Raw genomic sequence first — 26629 nt, forward strand, 5'->3', positions numbered from 1 at the left:
ATTGTTCATCATAAACAATCAAAAGTTTTCTATTAATCTTTATATGTTTAAACATTTAAACTACTTCTATTCTATTTAAAAATTTTAAATTTAAAAAAAAACTATATTTTCAAAAATAAGAGACCCAAATTTAGATCCTACCATTGGAGGAGATAATTTTAATTAAGAGATCAAAGATTCTTATTTTTTAAAAAGTACACAATTAATTCATAAAAAATTCAAATAGTGTATAAGATCCCCAATATATGAACCTCCAATAATCTTGCTTTTAGAGTCTAATATGGGACTCTCAAAGAGAGTTTATAGCAAAAAAATTTAAATAGTCTATATTTTCTAAAAGTAAGAAAATTCTAAATTTTAAACCCTATATGCCCTTGCAAATGCCTGCGAGGCTGCGAAAGTGCGAATTGAGATCCGCCTGCGGGAGTGTGCTATTTTTTGTTTTCTATACATTTATAATGGGATGAATGCATGATCATTCAGATCCTAGGACTGATATGTGTTTTCTTCTTAATTTATTGGCCTAAGAAAAAAAATAAGTGTTTCTTGCTGCATCATCCTTGACATCTTTTAATCAGTACATAATAGATAGAAAAACAATGCAAGTCCCATCTGTCACAGACTCACAGTCAAGAAACAAAATGAAATTTCAAATAACAATAACATGATGAAATGAAAAAAAAAGGATACAGTGTGTCAGATCTTTGTATAAAACCTTATTATAAAATAATTGAGAAGTGGTGTGTCAGGATAGAGATACTTACCTTGGCATGTGACCCTCTCAATTTTTTCCTATGCATATTTATGTATTCTCTCGTAGTCGACTACTATGGTTGTGATTCAGAAATATAAGATATTCAGCCATATTCAAAAAGCATATAATAAATAATTTATGTGTGACCATTCTACGACTACTATAAGCTCATGTGTTGTTTACTGCTGTTTGGAGAACGGGTGACAAATTATCGACCAATTTTCTATGCTTTCATATCTTAGTTTCGATTTAAATAGACCCATATTTTAATTTTTTTTTTTTTTTGGAATTAATTAGGAAATGTTATATACACTTATATATCAATTGTAATTTGCGAAGAAGACGGTTGGATATGCAAAATATTAACTTCCTGAGTCATGTTTGAACAATATAAAGCAAGTACTTGATAAAATAGTTTGTAGTTCTTACTTTTTAAATCGTCTTTTCTCCATAAAGATATTTGTTCTTTGTAATTTCAGTATTACTCACACATGCATATTTCCATATTTAAACCAGATTATGACATGTATCACCCGTGTTTTAGAAATTGTTAAGCGCTAGTTGGGAGGTCGGGATGAACTTAGCGCCTAGCAAGAAAATCGGAGATTAAACGGGGATTAATTAGGAATTTTATTTATGTTAAAAAATATATCAAGTAAAATATAAAACTATAATATTGTCTTTAAAATTATAGAATATATAAAAACATAATTTTAAAAGAAAAATTTATGATATATCCCCGTTTTTAAAACATAGTTTTAAAGAGAAGAGAAAAAATCACAATTCTAACCATTGTATCTTTTTAAGATATAGAATTGTGATTTTTTCTCTTCTCTTCAAAAGTTTTACATTGATGATATTTTTAAAAAGTGGTCAGTCAAAAGTGATATTTTATGAAATTTTGCATTCCTTTTCCAAGATTATAGGGCTTCTGTTTTGGGATTTCAGTTATCCTAACCATTGTATCTTTTTTCTTTTTTAAATGCTATTGTCTGATTTATCACACAATCTTAAAAAGTACAAACAAAAAAAAAGAGAACAAAAGATATTGACAGAAAACAAAAACTAAGACATTAAATATCATACAATCCTAACGATCATCCATCGACTAGATAGATGTATTCAGACACATAACACATTCTACAAATTAAATACTAGGATTAGTAAATACCAACTTAACTAAAATATTGATAAGAAACAAAAGTGTACCCAAGTACTAGAATTTAGAGGATACATATTGAAGTTATCAATGGTGAAATTGTATAATCATACCTTATTAGGGAAACTTTCATTCTCTTTGGCAGTAATATCACCGTTCATAAATATAAAAAATACGTATAGGTCGTCATACCATTCCAAGACATCGAAGAACAAAATATTTGGTATTGCATGCGATGATTATATTGTTATTCGACCGTATAAAACAATGTTCTTGTCAAACGTAAGAAACACTGATATATTTGATTAAACCTAAAAATAAATTCCAAAAAATTAGTTGTTAAAAATTTCACTCATGCTCGATGCTAAAATTAAACATTTAATTTGTTTATCAAACATTTTTATGCGGTATCGGTGGAAACAAAAGGTAGCGATACCACAAATTCATTAATTTATACTGCAATTTGTTTGCCATTTATATATGTAATTGTACTGTTTGAAATGCTTATTGTTTAATTTTTTACCGTTTATACTATTAAGAATCGTTAACATGCATATTAGCATATATATAACCTTTGTGAATTGAAATGAGTAAATAGTTATTGTTAAAAAGTTAAAACTATATATATATATATATATATATGTGTAATTTAGAAATGAACATGGAACCCCTCTTACACATTTGTTGGGATGTTTTGTCCATACCTCCTTGCCTTCGGAATCTCCCTCATTTTTCATCGTACGGCCCTCCCTAATTTCTCTCTCTTCAAATCAGTCACCTCTCTTCTCTCCGCTTTAATTAAAAAAATTACTACTTATTTTTTTAATTTAATGTTAAATTATATTCAAATAAAAAATAAACCTTTTATAAAGTTTGTGTCGCACAATTTTTTTAAAATATAAAAAAAAGAAAACTCTTAGATAACTATGTTAAACATACTTCAGTAAAATCTTGCAGCAAACCACCGTTGGATGCTTGTACTTCTTTCATCCCCAATTGTACTAAGTCTGTTTCTGATGTTTTTATCAATAAGTTTGATTAACCTCTCCTCTGTTGCAGGTTGCTCTCCATGACGCCTTGCGTTCCGCTCCAGCCAGATAGAATGTATGGTGTTTTGGAAAACATAGCCGATGATTAGCTTTGTAGTCTTGTCAAGATCTTCGCCGCCAAGTAGAACTGTAATCGCTTGCCAGTCGGTGTGATAATTGTTCAGAAGCATCTTCTTCACTAGTGATTCCCAGATATGTAGCGAGTAGGGACACTGAAAAAAGAGATGTGCAGTAGTTTCCAATGGATAACCACAAAAAAGAGAGCTTGGGTTAGCACCTATATTCCATCGCTGAAGTTTGTCGCCTGTAGTAAGTCTGTTTTTTACTAGTAGCCAAGTAAGAAAAGCAAACATTGGAGTTGCATAATTGAACCAGATCACTTTGTAAACCTCCAGAGTTGGATGAGGAGTTCGGATGAAAGACCAGGTATCCTTAGTGCTAAATTTCTTGCGATAGCAATCGTTTTTTCCTTTCCAGAGAGCTACGTCCTGCACCTCTGCATCACGTACAAGTTTGTGGGCCCTGATCGCCTCCTCTATTTGGTTTAACAGTGACTGTCTATGTCGTCGCTGTATGTTCATTTCCATAACCTCGGCTACCGTACTTGTGAGTGGTATCCCAAGAGATATTGTTCCTCTATTTCCCAGATTATCGTAAAGACACCCCAAATCCGACCAGTTATCGAACCAAAAAGATGTGGTTTCACCGTTGTGGACATCCACTTTATATAACTGGGTTGCGATGGTCCTATACTTTAAAGTTTTCTCCAAATCCATGATCCCGAGGTTAGTGGTTCTTGCTCTGCCCACAAAGAACCACTTCGAACGAGATGCCGATTTACCCAACTTACCCATAGTGAACCTTTTGCAGAGAGAATTCGCCATATAACCTTTAGAACACAGACTTTGTTTGCCTCCTCAATAGAGCGTAAGCCCAAACCACCCTCGTTCTTTGGCAAACAGACATCAGACCATGCAACTTTCGCTTTCTTGGGGTTTAAGGAAGGACCAGCCCATAAAAAAGCAGAACAGAGTTTATCAATCTCTTTCACACATGCTTTTGGGAGTCTAAAAGCAGCAATCCAGAAAATTACCGATTGGAGAAGTTGTAGTCACCCTGCAAACGAGAGAGTCCTCGCAGTCCAAGAGGTTAGTTGTGATCTAATTTTTTCCAATAGAGGAAGGTAGTCTGCTGCTGACATTCGTTTAGTAAGCAGAGGTAGGCCAAGATATCTAACAGGGAGTGTACCGTATTCGAAAGGGAACCGATGGAGAATCACTTCCCGTTCCATCGAAGAAACTCCGACCATATAAAGAGTTGACTTCTCAAGACTGATGTTCAAACCCGAATGTTTTGCAAAATCTGAAAAACATCCAAAACTCCTTCAATCGACTGCTTCTGTCCCTCCACAAATACCATCAAATCGTCCACAAAACAGAGGTGGGTTAGGTTCATTGATCGACAATTTGGGTGAAGACCAAACTGTTTATTTTGAGCAGCTATATCCAATTTGCGAGAGAGGACGTTCATGCAGATCACAAACATGTAAGGACTCAAAGAACAACCTTGCCGGAGACCCCGTTTGCTACCAAAGTAACCTGCCAGTTCCCCATTCACCTGTACGGAAAAAGAGGCCGAGGTGATGCAAGTTTGTATCCAATGTATATACGTATCCGGGAAGTCAAGAGCTCGCAACGTGTTAAGGAGAAAACTCCACTGCACTGAATCGAATGTCTTCGATATATCTATCTTCATAGCACACCGAGGGGACACTGAATCCTTATGATAATCTTTAACAAGTTCTGTAGCTAGGAGTAGATTTTCCATCAACAATCTATCCTTGACAAAAGCTGAATGGTTAGGAGATATAAATTTTGGTAAGATGAGCTTTAGCTTGTTTGCAAGTATCTTAGAAATGATTTTGTAGAGGACATTGCAGCATGAAATGGGTCTGTAATCCTTCATGGTTTTTGCATCCTTCTTCTTTGGAATTAAGGCCAATATAGTGGAGTTAACCCCCTTTGGTAAAAATCCAGTCTGGAAAAATGACTGAACAGCCACAACACAATCATCACCCACAACTGACCAAGATTCTTTAAATAATTCAACATTGAAACCATCAGGCCCTGGAGACTTGTTTACTGGCATAGCAAACAACACCCTTTTGATTTCCTCACTGGTAACCTCTCGAGTAAGTAAGCTTTTATCAGTCTCATCACACTTGTAATCCAAAATCTGTGCTAGCTCCTGAGTAGACCAATCTACAAAATCTGCAGGTTTCAAAGTGAGGAAGTTTGTAAAGTATTGCTCTGCTTCTAGCTTAATGTGTTCCTGTGTGTGTACGGATCTCCCATCTGCACATTGGATTTCCTTGATATTATTCCGCACCTCCCTAAGTTTCGCCGACGCATGGAAGGCTTTGTTATTCTGGTCTCCAATCCGAAGCCAGTGTAACTTAGCTTTTTGCTGCAGGAAACGCTCCTCAATGTCTGCTAATGTCCTCCATTTTTCGTATTTCGTAGCTTCCTCATGGACCGCCTGGCTTGATGGTGTGACCATTGTCTTCTTTTGAGCCTCACATAAAGCTTCATAAGCAGCTTTTGTTCTTGCAGTGATATTGCTGACCATTTGTTTTCCTAGGCGGTGAATGTGAGGCTTGAGTCCTTTAAGAGACTTTGTAAATCTATGCATTGCAGAGGTTGAATGGAACAAAGGAGGGAACCTTTTCCAGATATCTGGCTAGCGTGTTCAGGTAATCCGGATGTGTTGTAACAGCATTTACAAACTTAAAAGGTTTCTGCACTTTCCTCTGCTCATCAGTGATATAAAACCGACACCTTAAGTGGTTTGAGCAACCTCCGGACTCGAAAACAGAATATGATTGACAAAAGTGTTGGAGCCAATGCTGATTTACTAACACTCGATCCAATTTTTTGCATATCACTCCATCGTGGCGTTTGTTACCCCATGTAAAACGCGGTCCCTGATAACTCATATCAACAAATTCACAGTCCCGCGCAAGGTCCTGAAAATCACGCATACCCAGTGTAACAGATGGTGATGAATCAGAGAGAGAATGGTCATCAATATCTGTTTCATTAAAATCTCCACAGATAAGCCAAGCCTTGTGTCGAAACAGAGTCGAGTTATGATGGTGTCGTAAATCACTCCAGAGTGACTTGCGTTCTGCGTAAAGATTAGAAGTATAGACAAACGACACAAAGAATTCATGGCGATCGTCAATGCAAACCGAAACTGTGATCAACTGTGAAGTTTTGTATATTGGTGTAACCCGAACATTGTTTCTCCAAACCAACCATAACCTACCCAATCGATGCTCCTCATAGTTTGTGAGAAGGGACCAGTCTGCAAAAACTGATTTAAACACTCGCTCTGCTCGTCTTTCCTTTATCTTTGTTTCAATCAAAAAACCAAAATCAAACCTTCCTCGAGACAACCACTCTCGCACCACTCGTTGTTTTTCCTTTTTATTAAAACCACGGATGTTCCAAAAGAAACCCGACATCAGAGGTTCTTTTGAGCTTTATGTGTCTGCAGAGTACTAGGGGGTTGAAGCCTTGTACTCTGCTGTCCATTCACCGAAACATACTTATGTCCCTCCTTAGAGGCACGCGGGAGGGATGGATGCAGCAATACTCCTTGTTCGTCCAACACTGTATCATCTGTGTCATCCCGAGCAAGTTTCTCCTGATCGGGTTCATCAGCAATAGTCTCCCTCACACTTTCCGCACTTGCTTCTCTTAGAGGCAGCTCTGAAGAGATATCCTCGCATTTCTCTCCCTTGTCACTGAGACATGAGAAAGAATTTGACAAGTTAGATATCTCATTGTTGCTTAGTGGAGCTATTTTCCCCGGACTACGAATGCCTTTGATAGGTGTACACCATTCTGCATCTGTACTCTGGTCAGAGGTATCAGCACCGGCGACCACATTGTCCCCCGTCCCCCTCACAATCTCTGCAACATTTTCCTTAGGGATCACCTTCTCAACCATCGCCAAAGAATCTTCTCTACTAGGGGACTCCTGCAGTCTTGCCGGGATATACTGCAATTCAGCATCTGTGACAGGTGATACATTGTCGACAAGACCAGGTGTGACCGAAGCCGAGATAATAGGGTTCTGTTTTGATAAACAGTCAACACGAAGATGTCCCCATTTTGAACAATCAACACACCTTGGTGGCAACCAAGGATAAACAAACTCCACAACTGTGTCCCCCCCTTTTCCAGATTTAAAAGACATGTGCTTTGGTAAACTATTTGTCAAATCCACCTCCACAAACACTTTTTACCTCCACAAACGATTTACACGCTTCTGTCTCCGGGTGTAAACGCTTTGGTAGTCCTAAAGGACTAGTGATCGCACTTAGCACCTTCCAAGAGAAATACCTGGGAGGGACATTCTTGACAACAACCCACATATGAACCGTTTATAGACCCTCATGTGTAGTATCAATGATAGGAGTCCACTTCGTGAGAACCACTGCAACACCGCAAAGATTCCACATACCTCTTCTTAGTACTCGCAGTCTAGTGCGCTCATCCTTGATACGAAATCTCACAGTGGTGTTATCCACCGCATAAACATCTATTTTCATTGTCTTGTCACCCAAAGTCCAGATCTTATTCACCAAAGCATGAATCCTTCCCACAAAAGGGGACTTGGCTAAGAATTTACCAATAAGAAAGTCTTCCCAAAGCGGCTGAGCCTCCTCAAAAACCGCATATGGGATCCTAACAGTTGGCATACCATCAATCTCCTCAACATCCAACTCCACTTTTTCCATCACATCTGAATCTTTCACCATCGAAACTCATGTGCGTTGTTTCGATTGACCACCCATCTTCGCTTGATTCGCTGTAACCTTTTGCTGATCTGCAACACCTGAAGCTACCGCAACTGACAAACCCTTCTCGACAGTCCCCTCTACGTTTTGCGGCATAGAGATCACAGACTTCGCAGCCAACACATCCTCCACCTGACTAATCTCACCCTCTTCTACCTCAACTCTGTCCTTCTCAATATCCCGATGCGCAAAACCGACGTCCCCCAGCGGCATAGCCTCCGGTGGTATCAAACCGTGCAGGAAAAGCAAAAAACCCTAATCGCCTTTTTTTTCACCCTCAGAGCTAAAAACGCACCATTTCTAACTTAAATACAAACATTCCATCGTTATAAAAATTACTGCTTATATGAAACCCTAATCTTTGAGTACTTATGTTAAACCCTAAGAAAGAAACAAAAATCAAGATTAAATTATTAATATCATTATTACTAATCAAGCAAAATCATACCTCATTAACGTGATGTGACACACACCTCAAATGTGTATACATGCATATGAAATAACTTAATTAAGAAACAGTAAAAAACAAAAAAAACGACTATAAGAATTGCTTTTTTAAAAAAGAAGAAGCATATATATATATATATATATATGTATGGCTTGGAAGATTGCTAAAAGCAATTTCTGGGGAAAGGAAGGGTACAATGACAGAGAGTATAGAGTGCAGGAGAATCTAACTCCCAAACTTAGCAATGCTTAGGTACCTTTCTTAATTACTTCTCTCTTGCTACACTCTTTCTCTCCTTTCCCTCCAATCTATATAATTTTATCCTTATTCTTTTTTTCTTCTTATCTTATTATATAAAAAAATCCAAATTTTAATTGCACATTTTTGCAGTAAACCCTCCTTGTGTTCTCTCATAATCGACTCCTTTTGTTCATTCTCTCTCTCAACCACTCCCACTACTCCCTCTCGTTTTTTGAGAAAACCCAAATCATATAAAACCAAAACAAATTTAAAAAACCCTATTGAATCATCTTTTCTTGATTTCCATTTTCATCTCTGGTTTTTATATACCCATCAAAGTTATTTTGTTTTTGTTTGCATGGAGGAGTTCATAATTACTCTCTGCTAGCTTCTTCTTAGGTGGGGTTTTCAGGAAGTTTCGTAATCATGGGTTTGGAGAGACCATCATCATTGTCATCATCATTACCATCATCATTACCAACATCAGAAAACTCAAGGGCCAATAAGTTCAGTCTCTTCTATATATTCCTACTCTTCATCGTCGTCTGTGTGTCCACTACATTCATTACTTCCTCTTCGCTTTCTTCTCCATGTAAGCCCCAGTTCCTTTTTCTCGTTTTCATTAATATATATTATTTTTCTCCAACATAAATATCTTTAAATTTATGGTTCGTACGTATCATATAATCTTTTGGGTTTATGTATATTATATTGTTGTAAAAATGCAGATATTAGGAACTCTTACTCTAAGAAACTAGGGAACTTCTTTGCACAGGTTCGTAAGCTGTTTTAACCTCTTACTCTCTTGCGTGATCCAATATAGTTTTTGTTTTTGTTTTTTGGGTGCTGTTCATGAGTCAATAATTTTGGAAGAAATAAATCAAAAACTAAAACCACATAATATTCAAAAAAAAAATTATCTCCTGATTCAAGCATCTTTGGAGTAAAAGATTGATGCTGAATCATCATCATAATAGACATTAAAAATAATATAATCTTATAATGTGGGGGTCTCTAAAAGGACTACACAACCAAAAGGGGTTGTGGCTAAAATGCGCTTGAACAGTCAGCGACTGTGACGGCATGTCGAGACTGACTGAGCATGCAGATGCCATGTACTCCTTCACAGATACTCAGCCGTCCGATTCATTTTAGCGCACACGAGGACAAGGACAGTACTCAACTTTTGGTCCGTTCAGCTCTCGTGGGTCCCCTACCTTGCTTCTGTCTGTGAATTTTTCGATCTCAATCTAGTGGTAATAGTAGTAGTCATTCGCCCCCACGGCGCACGTTAACGTATGACAGCCTCTTGGAACTTCTCAATCTCTCTGCACCTTTTTTGGTAATGTGCGTAGCGCTTTTTCCGGAGCGGTTTTCCCGCGTCTTGTCTCACAGCCCCCCCCCCCCCCCGCCCCAAGCCCTGTCTTAATAATGTTTTTCACCTAAACCGCGCAGTTTAGCAAAATCTTGCGCATGTTAGCAAGTTTGTGCATATGTTAGCAGTATTATACTACTTGAGTTGAGTTCACCATGTTGAAAGTCTTTAAATTTAATTAGAAAAGTTAAAAAAAAAAACATTCTTGATTAACCATATCGTTAGGGTTTATGTTACTGTGTATTTAATTTCATCCAAAGAAAGAAAATTATAAAGTAGAATATATATGTATGCGCTTGATATATATGGTTTGAGTATGTGCTCAGGAGGGTGGCAAGAGTACAGTAGTGATCAAGAACACTAGGAAAATCGGTGACCAGAGCAAGGACGCGGAGCTACGGAGGATTCTAAGGGGATTGGGATCATCTCCACCACGGTGCTCATCCAAGTGTGGAAGATGTACGCCGTGCAGGCCTGTGCACGTACCAGTGCCTCCGGGCACGCCTGTCACCGCCGAATACTACCCTGAGGCTTGGAGATGCAAGTGTGGCAACAAGTTGTACATGCCATGATCGTAGATTATATTTATACTCACATATATACATTATATATTTATATATATGATCTATATGTAGGTTTCATGGTTATGTCTTAATTTTTGCGTCTCTACTCAAATATTAATTATTTGTTAAACATGTTTCTAAGACAGCCCCTCATGAAACTTTTGATGATTCTCCCGTCTGTACGATAATTTTTAGGTTGTAACAAATGATATAAAATGGTAAGAATAATTCATGAGCATGACATGCTATTAGTTATTGTCTTATTAAACGTACGGGCTTCCTAATATTGATCGGATAGATTTATGCTCATAAAATGTAGTCTAATATAGATAAGCAAAAAGCCCAATAACAGTTTTCTTGGCACGTATATAATCGATCATGCATCCAAGTAAACTGTAAACATCTATTTCCAAGACTCGTTGATTCCATTTACATTTTGCAACGATTTCAACGCACTCAAATCATCTAAGCATATATACTAATAATATCTAAGAATGCATATGCTTACGTAGTCTCATTCTAATACATCATGTTATACAAAAAAAGAAGCTTATAATATCAGTCACAGGCCACAGCCATATATTACTGCTCAAACGATTATGTCGGAGTCATTGACTGACTAATTCTTCTTTACTATTGAAAACAGTAAGACTTTTTATGTAAAATTTAATCGCCAAGTGAGTATGTAACTGTCAACTGCCCATGAATTTTCTTCTTTTATTTTAAAAATAAATAGATTATAACGACCAAAGATTTTTTTTTTTTTTTTTTGGGTTGCGGTCTTAAACGGACAAAAGAATAATACTACAATAACAGAGAAATAATTAGTCCATCAGATTTAAACAATAGAGATATAATTAGTCTGCAATCAGGTTAATAATAGAAACATATCTCAGCACCGAAATTTTCAACAGCCGGCCCACAACCCTGAACCGTCCAGCTGGAAGCCGGCGTCGACTTATTCCACCGTTCGGATATCGACAAGTGTTACCATTAGGACACCTGCCACAGTCTCGTGGAACATGTTTTGTATAAATTAAAATTTTTACTAACCAAGTCGCTATCTTCACGAGGCTCACGACCTAAAAATTGAATGAAAACCACATGAGATGAGACACGCTTCTTTATCGAAATATCGATGTGCATCTTTCTAGCACAATATACAAGATTCTGAATTGTTCTAGATGTAAAAACTAAAAAGTACGAGACAAGTTACGAGAGTGTATGGTGATAAGATCACGCGTTGCCGCGTTGGTATAGAGGAAATGAAGTAGAAACTATCGACAACACAATAATTGAGAGAGTAATAATTTGTGGGATTGGCCGCATTTGTTATACGCATGATAAATGCAACTGGGTGTTGACTGTAGATCGATAGTACAAAAAAAATTATAGAACGAAAATAATTAATTTTAAAACAAATTTACTTTTTTTTTTTATCAAAAACAAAACAAAAAACAAAAAAAAAGCAAATTTACCATTCTATATGCATGGTTTAAGAAATTAGATAAATAAATCGATTAAAAATAGTTTTTTAACAGTTGACTTAATTATTTTTGAATTATTATGTAACATTAAAATTATTTGTGAAATTAAATTATTGGTTACATTTTCCTTCATGGGACAGTTTATTTTGCAATGATTTCTACTGTAAGTGAGACATGGTAGTAGATGCATGTATATACTGTATAGTAAAGCTTCACATATATAAAATTTGGGTTTTAAAAACTTTTTTATTTTTATTTTGGGTCGGTTGCTCAAAAAGGAAGATATTTCGTAAATGATATAAATGAGGTCGAATGTTGCTATTGAGAATAATCAAAGATGATATCAACATTGCTGGTCAGAATGATTTGGGATGAAGTTAACTTAAAGCTTGGTTTACGTAAATTTAGTTGGTTTAAAGACTAAGTTTGGTTATATATTTGCAAATGAAGATCAAGATGATATAAATTGTTGTGGATCAGTAACGCTATTGAAGATGATCCGGTTGAGTTGCAATACTGTTGCTTAGGGTCATCTGAATGAGGTTAATTTAAGTTTGGGTTTATAAAACGTTTAAGTTTGGCTTCTTTGTAAAATACAAAACATATTTTCGTAACGGTTACATTCCTATACTTTTTTGAATTATCCATTTAGTCTAAAAAAGTAACAAAAAAGATAAAAAGAGAGAATCGGTTAAACTCTGTTTTAGGCAATCTTAATCCTCATCATTAAACCTCAACCCTCCCCCATTTAAATACCTAACCACACTTCCTTTTATAATTCTTATTCCATAAAAAGTAAACAAACTTCTCCAAGAAGAATTGAAGAAAGACTGTTTAACATACGTGACCACATCTCAGTTACGCGTATTCAAAAAACTCTCCAAGCGAACATCATTTTCTCTGGCTTCTAAAACCATGCCAGAGATCGAGATCGTCTTAGGGAGCGGCGACAACAAAGCCGCGGCTGCCTTATTCGGGAAATACGAGCTCGGAAAGCTTCTAGGATGCGGCGCCTTCGCCAAAGTCTTCCACGCACGAGACCGCCGAACAGGACAAAGCGTGGCCGTGAAAATCCTCAACAAGAAAAAGCTCTTAACGAATCCAGCGTTAGCCAACAACATCAAACGAGAGATCTCGATCATGAGGAGACTATCCCATCCAAACATCGTTAGGCTCCACGAAGTAATGGCGACGAAGGGGAAGGTCTTCTTCGTGATGGAGTTTGTTAAAGGAGGCGAGCTCTTCAACAAAATCTCCAAACACGGACGTCTCAGCGAAGATCTAACCCGTAGGTATTTCCAACAGCTGATCTCCGCCGTTGGTTACTGCCACGCTCGCGGTGTTTACCACCGCGATCTCAAACCGGAGAATCTCTTGATCGACGAAAACGGAAACTTAAAAGTTTCCGATTTCGGTCTCAGTGCTTTAACAGATCAGATCAGACCCGACGGGTTGTTACACACGTTGTGCGGTACTCCGGCGTACGTTGCGCCGGAGATTTTATCTAAGAAAGGTTACGAAGGTGCTAAAGTCGATGTATGGTCATGTGGCATCATCTTGTTCGTTCTCGCCGCCGGTTTTTTACCGTTCAACGATCCGAATCTGATGAATATGTATAAGAAGATTTACAAAGGAGAGTATCGTTGTCCTCGATGGATGTCGCCGGATCTGAAACGATTCGTTTCTCGTCTTCTCGAGATCAATCCGGAGAAGAGGATCACCATCGATGAGATTCTGGTTGATCCTTGGTTTGTTAAAGGAGGATTGGAACAGATCAAGTTCCACGACGAGATCGAGAAAGATCGGAAGATTGAATTGGAAGGTGTGAAGAGTTTAAACGCTTTTGATTTGATTTCGTACTCGTCGGGGTTAGATCTGTCGGGGCTGTTCGATGGTTGTAGCAGCAGCGGGGGAGGTTCGATTGGGGAATCGGAGAGGTTTTTATCGGAGAAGACGCCTGAGATGTTGGCGGAGGAGGTTGAGGTGTTTGCGAAGGAGGAGAATCTGAGGATGAAGAAGAAAGGGGATGAAGAGTGTGGGTTTGAGATGGAAGGGCAGAATGGGAAATTTGTGATTGGGATTTGTGTTTCGCGGTTGAATGATTTGCTTGTGGTTGTGGAGGCACGGCGGAGAGGTGGTGATGCTGATTGTTACAAGGAGATGTGGAATGATAAACTCAAGGTTCGACTTATTCGCGTTTGCGATCAGACGTCTCCAAACGCAGCTATTTAAAAAAAAAAAAAAAAAAACGCCGTTCTTTTGAGATTTTAAAAAGCCTAATCGCAGTTGTTGGATTTGGCTGGGTTGATTTGCGTTCTTGTTACGTTTTTAGAATTTATCTCATTACCGTTGAAAAAAAATATATATATTGACGTATGTATTTAAAATTCTGTACGAAGTTGTAGGGTATCTATTTTGTGCTTTTCTGAGAAAATGCATGTATTTATTCACTATGTACCAGTACAACAAAGTATAGAACTGCATTTGTGGAAAAACGGCCAAAATCCAACTCAACTATTTGTCAAACGTTTTTTTATACCTGAACTTTAATACCCTGTAAAAATCAATCTAAATCATCCAAAAATTCAAATTTTAAACCTAAACTATGTGAATTTGACCGATTTTAACATCTATTTAAACGGGGTTAATTAGCGGGTTAACAGTGCTGAGTCACATGACACCATGGCAAACACATAAAATTAAAATAATTCAAAACAACGTCGTTTTGAAGTGAAAACAATATTGACGGTTACAAGGTGGACTCGAATCTGCGGAGCGTACACCACCTAAATTTATCACATACCACTGAGCCATATTGATTCATCGTTTAATAGCTCACAACGCTTCAATATATCTTTTTCCATTTGTCTCTTTTTCTTACCAGCCGCCGGGACAAAAACTTTAGAATCCAAAAATCAAATTGGAAAAGAAGCCTTTGTTCATAATTTGATTTGTGTTCTGCCTTTAAAGTTATCCATAACAATTTGAATCATAAATTGGCAAATCATAATCAAAACTAGAAAGGTTGTCTGATGCGGACCTACGTACAAGCAAGGCAGGTCATATGACCTGGGTAAATTTTTAAATTTCCCTATGGTTATTAAGAAAAAAACACATTTACCCTCATCAATTTTTTTTTTTACTTGTGTTTGATCTGGTTTAAAATTTATCCTGGGTCCGCTATTGGTTGTCTCTACTCTTAATTTGGAAATGACACGAGGTCAATTGCTTCGACGGAGAGAAACCAAACACTTCTCCCCGGATTCCACAGATCCGGAGATTCATCGGCATAGTAGAAGAAGAAACGGTGTTAAATGAACAAAGCGGACGGTTCGCTACAGGAAGTGATGCTTGTTAGAACGATAGAGAGATGGTTGCAGGCAGAGAGGAGACGAAGATGACAAGCCCGACAAGATTAAATTATTGCTTTACAGATAACTCTGTTTAATAATGTATATTACAAAACATAACACAATATGTCGTTGTGTCCCAGTGGTTATAGCGTGAAGTTAATTTTATTTGGGCTTCATCCACCCGAGTTCGAACCCTACCACATTTGATTTTATACAATTTTTAAAACTAAAACGACGTCGTATGGAATTTTTTGCCATGTGTTTGCCACGGTGTCATGTGATTCAGCACCGTTAACCCGCTAATTAACACCGTTTAAATAGATGTTGAAATCGGCCAAATACACATAGTTTATGTTTAAAATTTGAATTTTTGGATGACTTAGGTTGATTTTTACATGGTACTAAAGTTCAAGTATGAAAAAGCATTTGACAAATAGTTGAGGTTGATTTTGGCCGTTTTCCCCAGCATTTGTAGATACTTACTCTTTTGTATTGTGTAGAAAATATTCTTCTCTATGTCTAATTTGGATTTCTAATTCACATAGTATTGGAGGGCAAAATTTAATTGGACTTTATTATCAATTTCGGATTATTGCTTGTGTGATATGGCTTCTTCAATTTAACATTGTGTAATGTATTATTGAACATATGAAATGATTGAATATGGAGTTCCAAGTCCAGTGATGAAAAAGGTATGTACATACAATACCTTGCAAAAACTTTAAAAATATGCATATTGTTTTTATGAAAAAAAAAAAGAAGAAGCTATTATTGTCTACTTGATTAGGAATTTACAACTCAAAAGGAGTGAAGGTTAAGGAATCATTATCATTATTAAAGCATCATCATAAGCACCAGCCTTTCTTATTCATCTCATCATTTGTTTGGCCGATTTTGTTTTATTTTTTAAAAACAATAATTATTTAATTTGATCTTATATGATCATTGAACAGCTCAAAGTACAATTTCTGCCCACCTTTTGGTTTTTAGGCGCAAAGAGAACCAACAATGTGGCAAAATAGGTTGTTTGGTGTGAATTATAGGACAGTAGATGTAGAAGAAAAGTGGTTGATGAAGTTAATACATCTTAAAAATAATATCTATATTGAAATTCACAAAAAATCTCTTAGTTTATAACTATTATGTGAATTCCGAGTAAAACAATAAATTACACCTTATATCATTGTACTTCATTTTGCTCTTTTGTTTTTCTTTCTAACTTTTAGGCTTATGATTGTGTGGTATGAATGTGACTGCGGAGAAGAGAAAGAGAGCTTACCTAACAGAGCTGGTGGTGGTCTGATTCACATGAAGCCATACATGAACGAGCTTCATGTAATTAAGCCGTGAAGGAAGAGATGGAGTCAAACAGCCTTCAATTCTTTTGTTGGCCCTCAAATTCTAGGCAAGCAACTCTTCATCCCATCGGTATTGGATGAAGAGGAAGAGTGAAAAACATCATGTCAGAGGTTGTATATCTAACTTTATTTTTCTCACTTGGATGATTTTGCATATTTTTGTTTTTATTGAAGTTGTTTTGAACCTTGATCCACAACCATGTAATATGGATTTTCTGCCGCAATTTTTTTTATTTGTATCAAAATATCAAAACAATATTTTATTTTGATTAATTGTTTATTGCCTAAATTTTGGGATGTCGAAAATTGCTGACATTCCTTCTACATGATCAATAGATACTCTTGATTATTTAAAGAGAAATAAATGTTAGAGGCCACTAGTACCAAATTCAGGGAGTGAGTAAATTTTTTAATAAAATAGATTTTGGTGGAATCGTTTTTCTATAAAAGAATGTACTGATTCTGAATCTTCATTGATGGGAAAGAACAAGTCTCTCACCAAGCTTTGCTGAAGTTAGCTAAGAAAAGGAAAAAAATTTAGAGTAGGTATTGAATTAGAATTTTAAAAGATTCTGGTTTTTTAATAAAATTTTCTGTTATTCAATTTGTGATTTTTAAATCATTATCCAAATCCAGTGTTATTGAATTTGAAATTTACTTAAAATCAGTCAAAGTAATTTAGAATATATTGTTATTCAACTAGAGATTTATAAAAATCTTATAAAATCCAGTGTTATTCAAATTTGACAATTTTTTTTGTAAAAGTGTTTAACATTTATTTTAAAAGATTTTGGATAGTTCTTTAGTTGAAAACTAGTGAGAAATAAGAACGAAACAATCTCACCTCTATATGTGTTATTCTGAAGGATTTCAAAAACAAAAAAAAAACAGTTCTCAAGAAAAAAAACAGTTCTCAAAAAAAAAAAACAGTTCTCAAGAGCTATTCGCCGGTTGAATCAGTCTTTGTTACTTGTGGAATAGACAAATCCATTCGGTTCTGGAAGGAATCCGTCTAGTCTAGAAGAGAATCCAATGAATCAAAGTAGTATTTGTTATTTTCTTAAAAACATAAAGCATACATGAGATTACAAAACAATAGAAATTCTGGAGATAGATTTGCTTATATAAGATACTTTCTTTGGAGAGTTCTGTTGTTTCATGTTGCCTTGTGAAAAATGCAAGTAATGTTCCAGTTCACTGCATAAGAACAAAAACAAAGCAGGTGAGTTTCAAAATCAGAATTACTTCTCTAATGAGTTTTCTTTCAATATATTGACCTCTTCATAAGATTCAACACCAGTACACCACCGTCCTCTCTAATGCATTTTTTTGATTCATCCCTTGAAACTTATCGTGTCTACTCAAGGTTTCCAAATAATTATTTCTACAATTTTCCTCTGCAATATTGAATATGTTTGAAAAATCATATTCCAAACATACTTCCATTGTGTTGTCCATTGAAACCATAATTATTAGACATGACTTTTGTGTTTGAGAAGTCGATGAACCTTATTTGCTTTCGTGTGTGTAAATCTCTTAAAATCTTTCAATAAATCTCACCAAATCACAAATTATTTTTCTTTTCTAAAATAAAAATAATAATAAATCCACCAAAGTATCATACAATCTCATTGAAATCTCTCAAAATCCAAAATTTCCTAAATCTAACCAAATCTTTTAAAATTCTAATTTCAATACCCCTCTTAGCGTTTTTTAATTATGTCATAAAACAACAAAATTCTCTTTGGTTAGTGTGATTTTGGTTGTTGTCGCGTAAAACTATTTAAAAAAAGATACATTCATGTGCATTATACAGTAAAACCTCTATAAATTAATACTCTATAAATTAATAAACACTATAAATTAATAAATTTTGCTAGTCCCAAGTCGGGACAGTGTAAAAAATAACAAAATTCGATAAAATAATAAGATAATAATTTTTTTGAAATCTCCATGTAAAATATGGTCCCAATAACATCATAAATTAATAATCATGTAAATTTACATATATATATAGTAAAATATGTTTCTCTTAAACATCATATCTATAAAACAATTATTATGTTGTATCTTCAAATTATAATGATATAAATTATTCTATAACATTTCATAAAACAGCTAAATTTTTTTAAAGTTTTCAATTTCTAAATATGCATCATATACATTTTGATAGTTTGATAGACTATTATAATACGATAATTGATATTCTTATTCATAAATTTGAATATTTATGTCATGTGTATAAGTGGATTTGTCTATAATATTTTTAATTCATTGTCAATAATACTTTTTAATTATTTCAAATTCAATTCCAATACCATAAAATTTACAACATCCAAAATTCTAATCTTATTTTGCAAAAATGGTCTCCATTCATAATTTTTTAAAAATTAAACAATTAAAAATACCTATAAACTAATAATTATTAATTTACACTATAAAATAATTATTATTAATTTATAGATAAATTAATATCACTATAAATTAAAAATATATTTTGGTCCCAACATTATTAATTTATAGAGGTTTTACCGTATTATGGGAAAATTTGTCCACGGTTAAATTGCATTACACTCAGTTTTTCATTTAATGCCATAAAAAGTTGCAAGTCTACAAAATGAAAATAAAAAATTGTGACTGAGGATTGTATACCACATAAAAGAAAATATATCAAAATTCTATTTTAACAAAAAATTTCGAAATCAAAAATCAAAAATCAAAAATTCTAAAAAAATATATTGTCCCAAACTCTCCTAGATAAAAAGTCTACTATAGCTTTTTTTTAAAAAAGTCTACTAAACCAAAGTTAAAATTCAAAATTCAATTATACTTTTGATTTTAGGCAAACTCAAAATTTTCAAAATTCTTTATTATATCTAAAGAAAAAAAATAGAGGATTTAAAATGAGGAGATATTATCTGAAGTCTAAAAATTTAGCTGTGGTGAAATTTAATATAAGTGGGCTGTTTTTACAACCTCCAAAATCAAGAAAAATACTTAGGGGTAACTTTTTGTTCACCTCCTCTTCTCTCATCCAATCAGAATCTTTTATCTAATATTTCATTTTAAAAATAAATCAAAATTAAATTAAAAAGCAAAATAAATTAAGGAAACAAATTCTGTGTACTTTTAATTAAGAAAAGTTAAATATTGGCTTGGTTTAGATTTTTAAAATTAGAACAAAATTATGTATCGATTTGGGTTTACAAATAAGGTGATTAGAGTTTAGATTTTACAATTAAAACGAAATTATATGTCGGTTTGTGTTATAAATAAAGTGGTTAGAATTTAGATTTTACAATTAAAACGAAATTATATGTCGGTTTGGGTTTATAAATAAGGTGGTTAGGGTTTAGATTTACAATTAGAACGAAATTATATGTCGCTTTGGGTTTACAAATGATATAGTTAGAGTTTAGATTTTACAATTAGAATGAAATTATATGTCGGTTTGGGTTTACAAATGAGATGGTTAGGGTTTAGATTTTACAATTAAAATGAAATTATATGTCGGTTTGGGTTTACAAATGAGATGGTTAGGATTTAGATTTTACAATTAGAATGAAATTATATATCGGTTTGGAATTATAAAAAAACAGTTTAAGTTTTTAATTTTATAATAATGTGCAGATTTTATTTTTTAATTTCATAAAATGGTGAATGAAGAGGTTCACCCTAAGGGTGAATCCAATTATTTAGGAGACCTATGTAATGGATAACAGTGTCATGCGAACCAAGTATATATATAGAAAATTATTATATAAACATAGTAATTAATCCATAATTACTAATTAGTATCAATTTTATTTTGAACCTGATGGGTTTTAACTTTTTAGGATTCAATGCAAATAAACGATGCACGAGATAGATCATCGTAGTTTTCAAATTAGGCCATATCGTATAAATATTGGGCTTTAATCATAAGCCCATTATCATACTTTACGAGATAACGGATTTTTTAAGTGTCGTCTTAGTCCAACGGTCGAATTGAAGCGAAGAGAGAGAGAGAGAGATAGAGATGAGAGAGAAAAGGGGAAATCGGAAAACCCTAGATCCCGTCGGTGAGGATGGAGTCATCGGAAAAGAAGGGAAAGGCTTCTTCGCCTGCTACCTCTTAACCTCTCTTAGCCCTCGTCACAAGGGTCAAACCTATATCGGGTACTTACTGCCTTCGTCTTTTTCTTTTTTCCCCCAAATTCGATTTTGATGATCCGTACCATTGAAATTGAAGATTCTGTTTGTTTATGAAGTAATCAATCTGGATCAGAAATTTATGATTCTTATTGAATCGAACTTGGTCTTTGTGTAATCTGCAGTAAAGGAAAGTTTTAGATTTGATGAAGGGATTTACAATAATCTGGTATATGCAGGTTTACGGTGAACCCGAAGCGGAGAATAAGGCAGCACAATGGAGAGATCACTAGTGGTGCTTGGAGAACAAAGAGGAAACGTCCCTGGGAAATGGTTCTCTGTATCTATGGCTTCCCCACCAACGTCTCTGCCCTTCAGGTCCTTTTTTTTTTTTTTTGTTTAACACCCTTAAAGATCGTATCTTCGATACCCCAAAGCTTCAATCTTTAAATAAATTTTTTTACCAATCTTGGCAAAAGATATTGCTTTTATTTCACCTGTGGCCTCTCCTTTCTGTTTATCTCTTTAGATTTATCAAATTTGAATTGGGTTTATAGGCTTAGTTGAAGAGACAAGGATAAGTAATAGGTTATGTTTTAGTAAAGCTGATGGGGGAACCTTGCTTGCAGTTTGAATGGGCTTGGCAGCATCCGAGAGAATCGGTGGCAGTGAGAGAAGCTGCTGCTGCTTTCAAATCCTTCTCTGGGATTGCAGGCAAGATCAAGCTTGTATACACAATGCTTAATCTTCCAGCTTGGAACAGGTTAGGGAGTTTTGTAGTTGTTATAGCTATGATGCTATCTATTTACTTGTCGGATTTTTGACATAACCATCTCTCTGTTGTCTTTTGGTGACCAGTTTAAACCTGACAGTTAATTATTTCTCATCAAAGTATGCACACCATGGTGGTCTTTCTCCAAGTTTGCCTCAACACATGAAAGTTCGAGTTTGTGGTATGGATGATCTGCCGTATTTGACAAAGCTAGACAACAGTTCTCAACCCGAGGATGATGAGTGTCCTGAGGTTAATGAGGATGATGATAGTAACCAAAGCCAGCCTGGGAATTCAGGTACAAGCTCATCGGATGACTTGTATCCAGGCGAGAATGAGAAGGAGCTTCATGATCAGCATTTTGAGAAAGCCAAAGAACCTGTAACTGTATTCGATGATGACAGATTAGCAAATTTCAGTGGTTTTGGCTCATTAGAAGAAGAGATTGTTGAAGATGAAGTATCACATAGCACTGTTGGATCTATTGAAGTTAAGGAGAAAGAACCCGAGACTGTATTTGTTGACAGATTAGCAAATTTCAGTGGTTTTGGCGTAGTTGAGATTGTTGAAGATGAAGTATCACATGGAACTGAAGCAATGGAGAAAGATTGTTGGAGAAGAAGAAACCTTATTACCTCGACGACGACTGAGGTTGATGTTGAGGTGATAGATCTGATGACTCCATCACCGAGCTGTAGAGCTGGGTCGTCTATGAAGAGGCGAAGAGTTTCTGAGTTTATAGATTTAACTATGTCTCCTAATTTCATAGAGTTGTAGAAATAATACACAATATTCTTAGTTGTGTCTTGTGTGCAAATAATAAAAATCAACTTTCTTGTAATTTTCTTTTATATATAATAAAAGATATCAATCCTTTTGAATCTGAGCATTCTCATCTTTAAAAGGTTTCTGAGTTCCAAACTCATTACTATTGTTTAGTAACAAATTCACTTATTTAGTCTATACGTAGTTATGAACATGTGTGTCTCTCTATGCTGTCACTTTCTAAATCGCATAATCAGTGTTGTTGATTAAGAGAAAACCTATTTTTAAGTCTCTAACTCTCCATTATTGCGTAACTCAGATTAAGATTCACCTCAAGTTTTGGTTCCCATAGAAGATATACTAGTTTTGGTTACACAAAGAGCTAAGGAAACCAAAACAAACAACCGACTCTATCTACACTAGTTTATACTTGTATAAGTTTACAATGACTATATATATACAACAATTTAAACTAGTGTACACTAATACTATGACCACATGATACATCAACATGTATGAATACATTTACACTTTGAGAAAGAAAAAATCGTATTCCGATTATCGGAGAGTGTGAAATTGATGAGATCGGCAGTATCCACATGTTCTCGATCGATGTTGGTTGTTGACTTTATATATGTGTGAGGTATGCATGTTAATATGTTTATGATGCTAAGACGTGAGAGTACTTGACATGAGTGAACAAAATATGATAAACACGAACAATAATTTTGTAGTTACGGTCAATGATTTTACACTAGAAAATGTTTAAGCATTTAATTTTGGGTTTTTAGATGGAAACATCCTTCACATGTAGTCACATGTCCAATATTTTGCATTTCTTTCTTCTTTTTGTAACCCTTTTCTTTCATATTAGATTTTTTTTTTTTCTTTTTACAGTTTGACATAATCGCACATGAAGTAGCAACAAACACGTGAAGAGGTTGACCAAAGAAAAATAACAATGAAAAGGTTCGGTTTCTCCCATTATCTTAGCGTAATTCTTAAAAATACAAAATGACTATGATATTTGGCACCAAAATGTAGTCTTTTTAAAAGAGTTTGTTTTTGACTGTATATTGAGTTGAATCTGACCATCTTGGTACGATTTGGATTGTTTAATCGAGATACGGACTGAATCTGATCAATTTGCTACGGTTCATCCGGATTGTAGAAACCTAGTGCTACCTCAATATGTAGTGTTTGACTATTGAGTCGAGCCCAAGTACAAGGATTGGTACAACTGCGTCCATATTTTTCTTTCTTCAACTAACTTTCTTTAACCACCTACCCTAAAGGTTATATATTTTATGGAATTGTCTTGATCGTTGGGTCTTGATCTTATTTAGAAATGTGTTTATATATCTTATGGTCAGAATAGGAGAAAAAATCATTATATAATTGAACATTGTTAAAACTTAAACCACCAAAATCCAAGTTATTTTATTATGGACGTCGGCCGTATTTTTTTTCAGTAATTGATTACTTATTGATGATAGATAAATATTAGGAGAATTGGGTTGTATAACCAAAAAAAAATTATAATTCACAAACTAACCATACTAAGTTACTAATCATCAATCAATTATATTCTCTATATTTATGTATAAATGACAGATTTTGCCCTTTTTTTTCTAACCACCACCTCGACCACTTCCGACTTCCGGTCACCACCACCTCCGGCCGAATGCCACCCTACCTCCGGCCAACCTCCGGTCACCCTCTGGCTAAGCTCTGGCGGACCTCCGGCCACCCTACCTCCAGCCAACCACCACCACATTATCATCACTACCACCAAACCAACACTAAAATGATAATTTTAATTATTTTCTATATTATTTTTTTTTAATTTTTTCAAATAGTATTATGCTATATTCTTCTATAGTTTTTTTTGATTTGGTTATACGGCTAATTCACCCTAAATATTAGAGTAAATAATATTTTTTCCAAATCTCAAATCTCAAACATTGATAAATTAATATCTTAACGTACAAGGGCAAGGCAAGTTTTTGTATATATAGATAGTCTAGACAGTATATAATTAAGTATAGATCATTCTATAGTCTTTCCATTTTAAATAAAGAAAGATCATTTAATACACCCTAAATCCTTAATGACTCTCCCTTTTTAAAGAAGCTCTATTGCTTGCATTGTCTCCTCTTCTTCTTCTTCCTCCATTGATGCTCTCTAGAAAACATACCTTATAATTAAGTGAATGTCCAGAGACAGGTAAAAATTAAATCAACATATATATATATATATATACATAATTTTTTTTAGTGATCTTTTGATTGATCAATCAACTTGGTGGTTGTGGTGAAATGAATGGAAAACAACAGGGAAGAATTTGGAGAGTACTACGAGATCGTGAAGAAGATAAAGAAAGATCCAACCTACGAAACCACGACGGATCATCATGCCGTGATGGGGATCAGGAGACACGTGGCGGCGGTACCTCCGGGGACAACGTTGAACACCGTGACCCCATGCGCCGCTTGTAAGCTCCTCCGCCGTCGTTGCGCGGAGGAGTGTCCTTTCTCACCTTACTTCTCTCCCCACGAGCCTCACAAGTTCGCCGCCGTTCATAAAGTCTTTGGAGCTAGTAACGTTTCTAAGATGCTTCTGGTACGTACTTTACATATATTAATTCCTACAGTAATTATATTTCCTTAAGGTTTCTTATTTCTTGATTACTCTATCGATCCATTTACATATTTGATATAGTTGAATGGATCTACCGTTTTTTGTTTGACTCTTCCCAAATCTATTCAACACAGTAATTTTTGAGTTTGTTATATAGTCCAGGTGGTTTATCTAATTGGCATAGGTAGATAAGTCATTATCATTAGATGCACATACTATTGATTGAGCTATTTACGTATATATTAATCATATTTATATAACAGAATCGTAAAAGATACTGTATGTTTTTCTTAGAAGATTTATCGTAATTCACTAGTAGTTTGTGTTGTTGTTGTAATAACTACGTATTAACTTATCATTTTTCGCAATTATACAAAATACAGTCTCAAAATTTTCTCTAAAACTATTTTTGTCGGTCGGTTGCTGCTAAACACCATGCTACTAGTATTATTTAATTTTACACATTGATTACGGTTTTTACATTTTGGTATATTTCTAGATACTTTAAACACTAAAGTACTAGCTTGTATAATTAGAATATAGGTGTATATGCACATACATGTAATTAATTAGGGACTAAAAGTGTTGCAGGAAGTGGGAGAGAGTCAGAGAGGAGACGCAGCGAATAGTTTAGTGTACGAAGCAAACCTCAGACTCAGAGATCCAATCTACGGCTGCATGGGAGCAATCTCAGCTCTTCAACACCACATCCAGTCTCTCCAGACCGAACTCACCACCGTCCGTACCGACATCCTCCGCTACAAATACCGAGAAGCCACCACCATCAATTCCCTCCAAAACAACAACAACAACTTCAACAACACTACAACAACTTCGTCAGTGAGCTGTGATCATCATGCTCTCGCCTCGGCGATTCTACTCTCACCACCACCTCCACCTCCTCCTCCTCCACGACCACCAAGGTTGCTGTCCTCTCAGCCAGCTCCACCACCTACACCACCGGGTTCTTTGCCGTCTCCGTCGATGGTGGTGTCGTCCTCTTCGTCTTCCAACTCATCAGCCACCAATTCTATGTATAATCCTCCTCCTTCTTCGGCGGCTGGATACAGCAATTCTATGTCCAGTGATAATAATGTTCATTACTTTGACTAAAACAGAATTATGTGGTTCTTAATTCTGTTTTTATAAAAAAAATATATACTATTCTGTTCTTAATTCTTAAATCAGACGCTAAACCTTTTTATATGTCATATGATATGATCATATATATTCTTTATTTCTTTTCCTTCTAATTAACTATTTCATCTAGTTTGAACATATTAGTACAAACGATTATTTGTCAACATATGCATGACATTAATTTGATATGTGTAACATAGAGCAAACCATATTAGTACAAACCATTATTTGGTTGAAATTTACATTTTTGATACTATTATCTTAACCAATACATATCATTGATTGAATTAATGTTCTTGCTTTATATTTTTGACACGGGATATGATTTGCTTTCACGCTATGTGTAAGATTGCTTACATGGATTCGTTTCCTCTATGTTACATGAAATTCTTAATTTTATTTAACATAAAGCATGCAAAAAAAAAATGTCGTTTTTATGCTAAATTAATAAATGTCGTTTTTATACTAAAAAGAAATGTCTTAATTGAAGGAAAATCAAAGTTGACGCATATATAAATTAATAAAAAT

General features: G+C 35.0%; 3 protein-coding genes and 1 pseudogene across 5 annotated transcripts; all 4 read left to right on the plus strand.

The window, feature by feature from the left end:
• Window positions 1–8342: 8342 nt before the first annotated feature.
• On the plus strand, window positions 8343–10693 carry LOC104700450 (EPIDERMAL PATTERNING FACTOR-like protein 6). 2 transcript variants are annotated; one of them, XM_010415973.2, is made up of 4 exons: window positions 8343–8529; window positions 8917–9109; window positions 9246–9292; window positions 10219–10693. In XM_010415973.2, the coding sequence occupies exons 2-4, from the start codon at window positions 8944–8946 to the stop codon at window positions 10462–10464; spliced, it is 459 nt and encodes a 152-aa protein (XP_010414275.2). In that variant the 5' UTR covers window positions 8343–8529; window positions 8917–8943; the 3' UTR covers window positions 10465–10693. The 2 variants fall into 2 exon arrangements, with proteins under 2 accessions (XP_010414275.2, XP_010414274.2); XM_010415972.2 differs by having other exon boundaries at window positions 8409–9109.
• A 1748-nt stretch (window positions 10694–12441) lies between these two features.
• Window positions 12442–14395, plus strand: LOC104700451 (CBL-interacting serine/threonine-protein kinase 11 pseudogene; annotated as a pseudogene). Its single transcript, XR_015561562.1, has one exon. The product of XR_015561562.1 is annotated as a CBL-interacting serine/threonine-protein kinase 11 pseudogene (transcript).
• Window positions 14396–20622: 6227 nt separating this feature from the next.
• On the plus strand, window positions 20623–22437 carry LOC104700453 (uncharacterized). Its single transcript, XM_010415976.3, has 4 exons — window positions 20623–20811; window positions 21024–21162; window positions 21414–21547; window positions 21643–22437. Exons 1-4 carry the CDS (start codon window positions 20672–20674, stop codon window positions 22331–22333), a joined length of 1104 nt encoding a protein of 367 aa, XP_010414278.2. The 5' UTR covers window positions 20623–20671; the 3' UTR covers window positions 22334–22437.
• A 1900-nt stretch (window positions 22438–24337) lies between these two features.
• LOC104700454 (LOB domain-containing protein 13) lies at window positions 24338–26214 on the plus strand. The gene is made up of 3 exons (XM_010415977.2): window positions 24338–24547; window positions 24658–24943; window positions 25553–26214. The coding sequence occupies exons 1-3, from the start codon at window positions 24534–24536 to the stop codon at window positions 26072–26074; spliced, it is 822 nt and encodes a 273-aa protein (XP_010414279.1). The 5' UTR covers window positions 24338–24533; the 3' UTR covers window positions 26075–26214.
• Window positions 26215–26629: the final 415 nt, after the last annotated feature.

The sequence above is a fragment of the Camelina sativa genome, chromosome 7 (assembly GCF_030686135.1).
Source record: "Camelina sativa cultivar CO46 ecotype springtype chromosome 7, ASM3068613v1".
In the NCBI taxonomy this organism is placed as follows: Eukaryota; Viridiplantae; Streptophyta; class Magnoliopsida; order Brassicales; family Brassicaceae; genus Camelina; species Camelina sativa.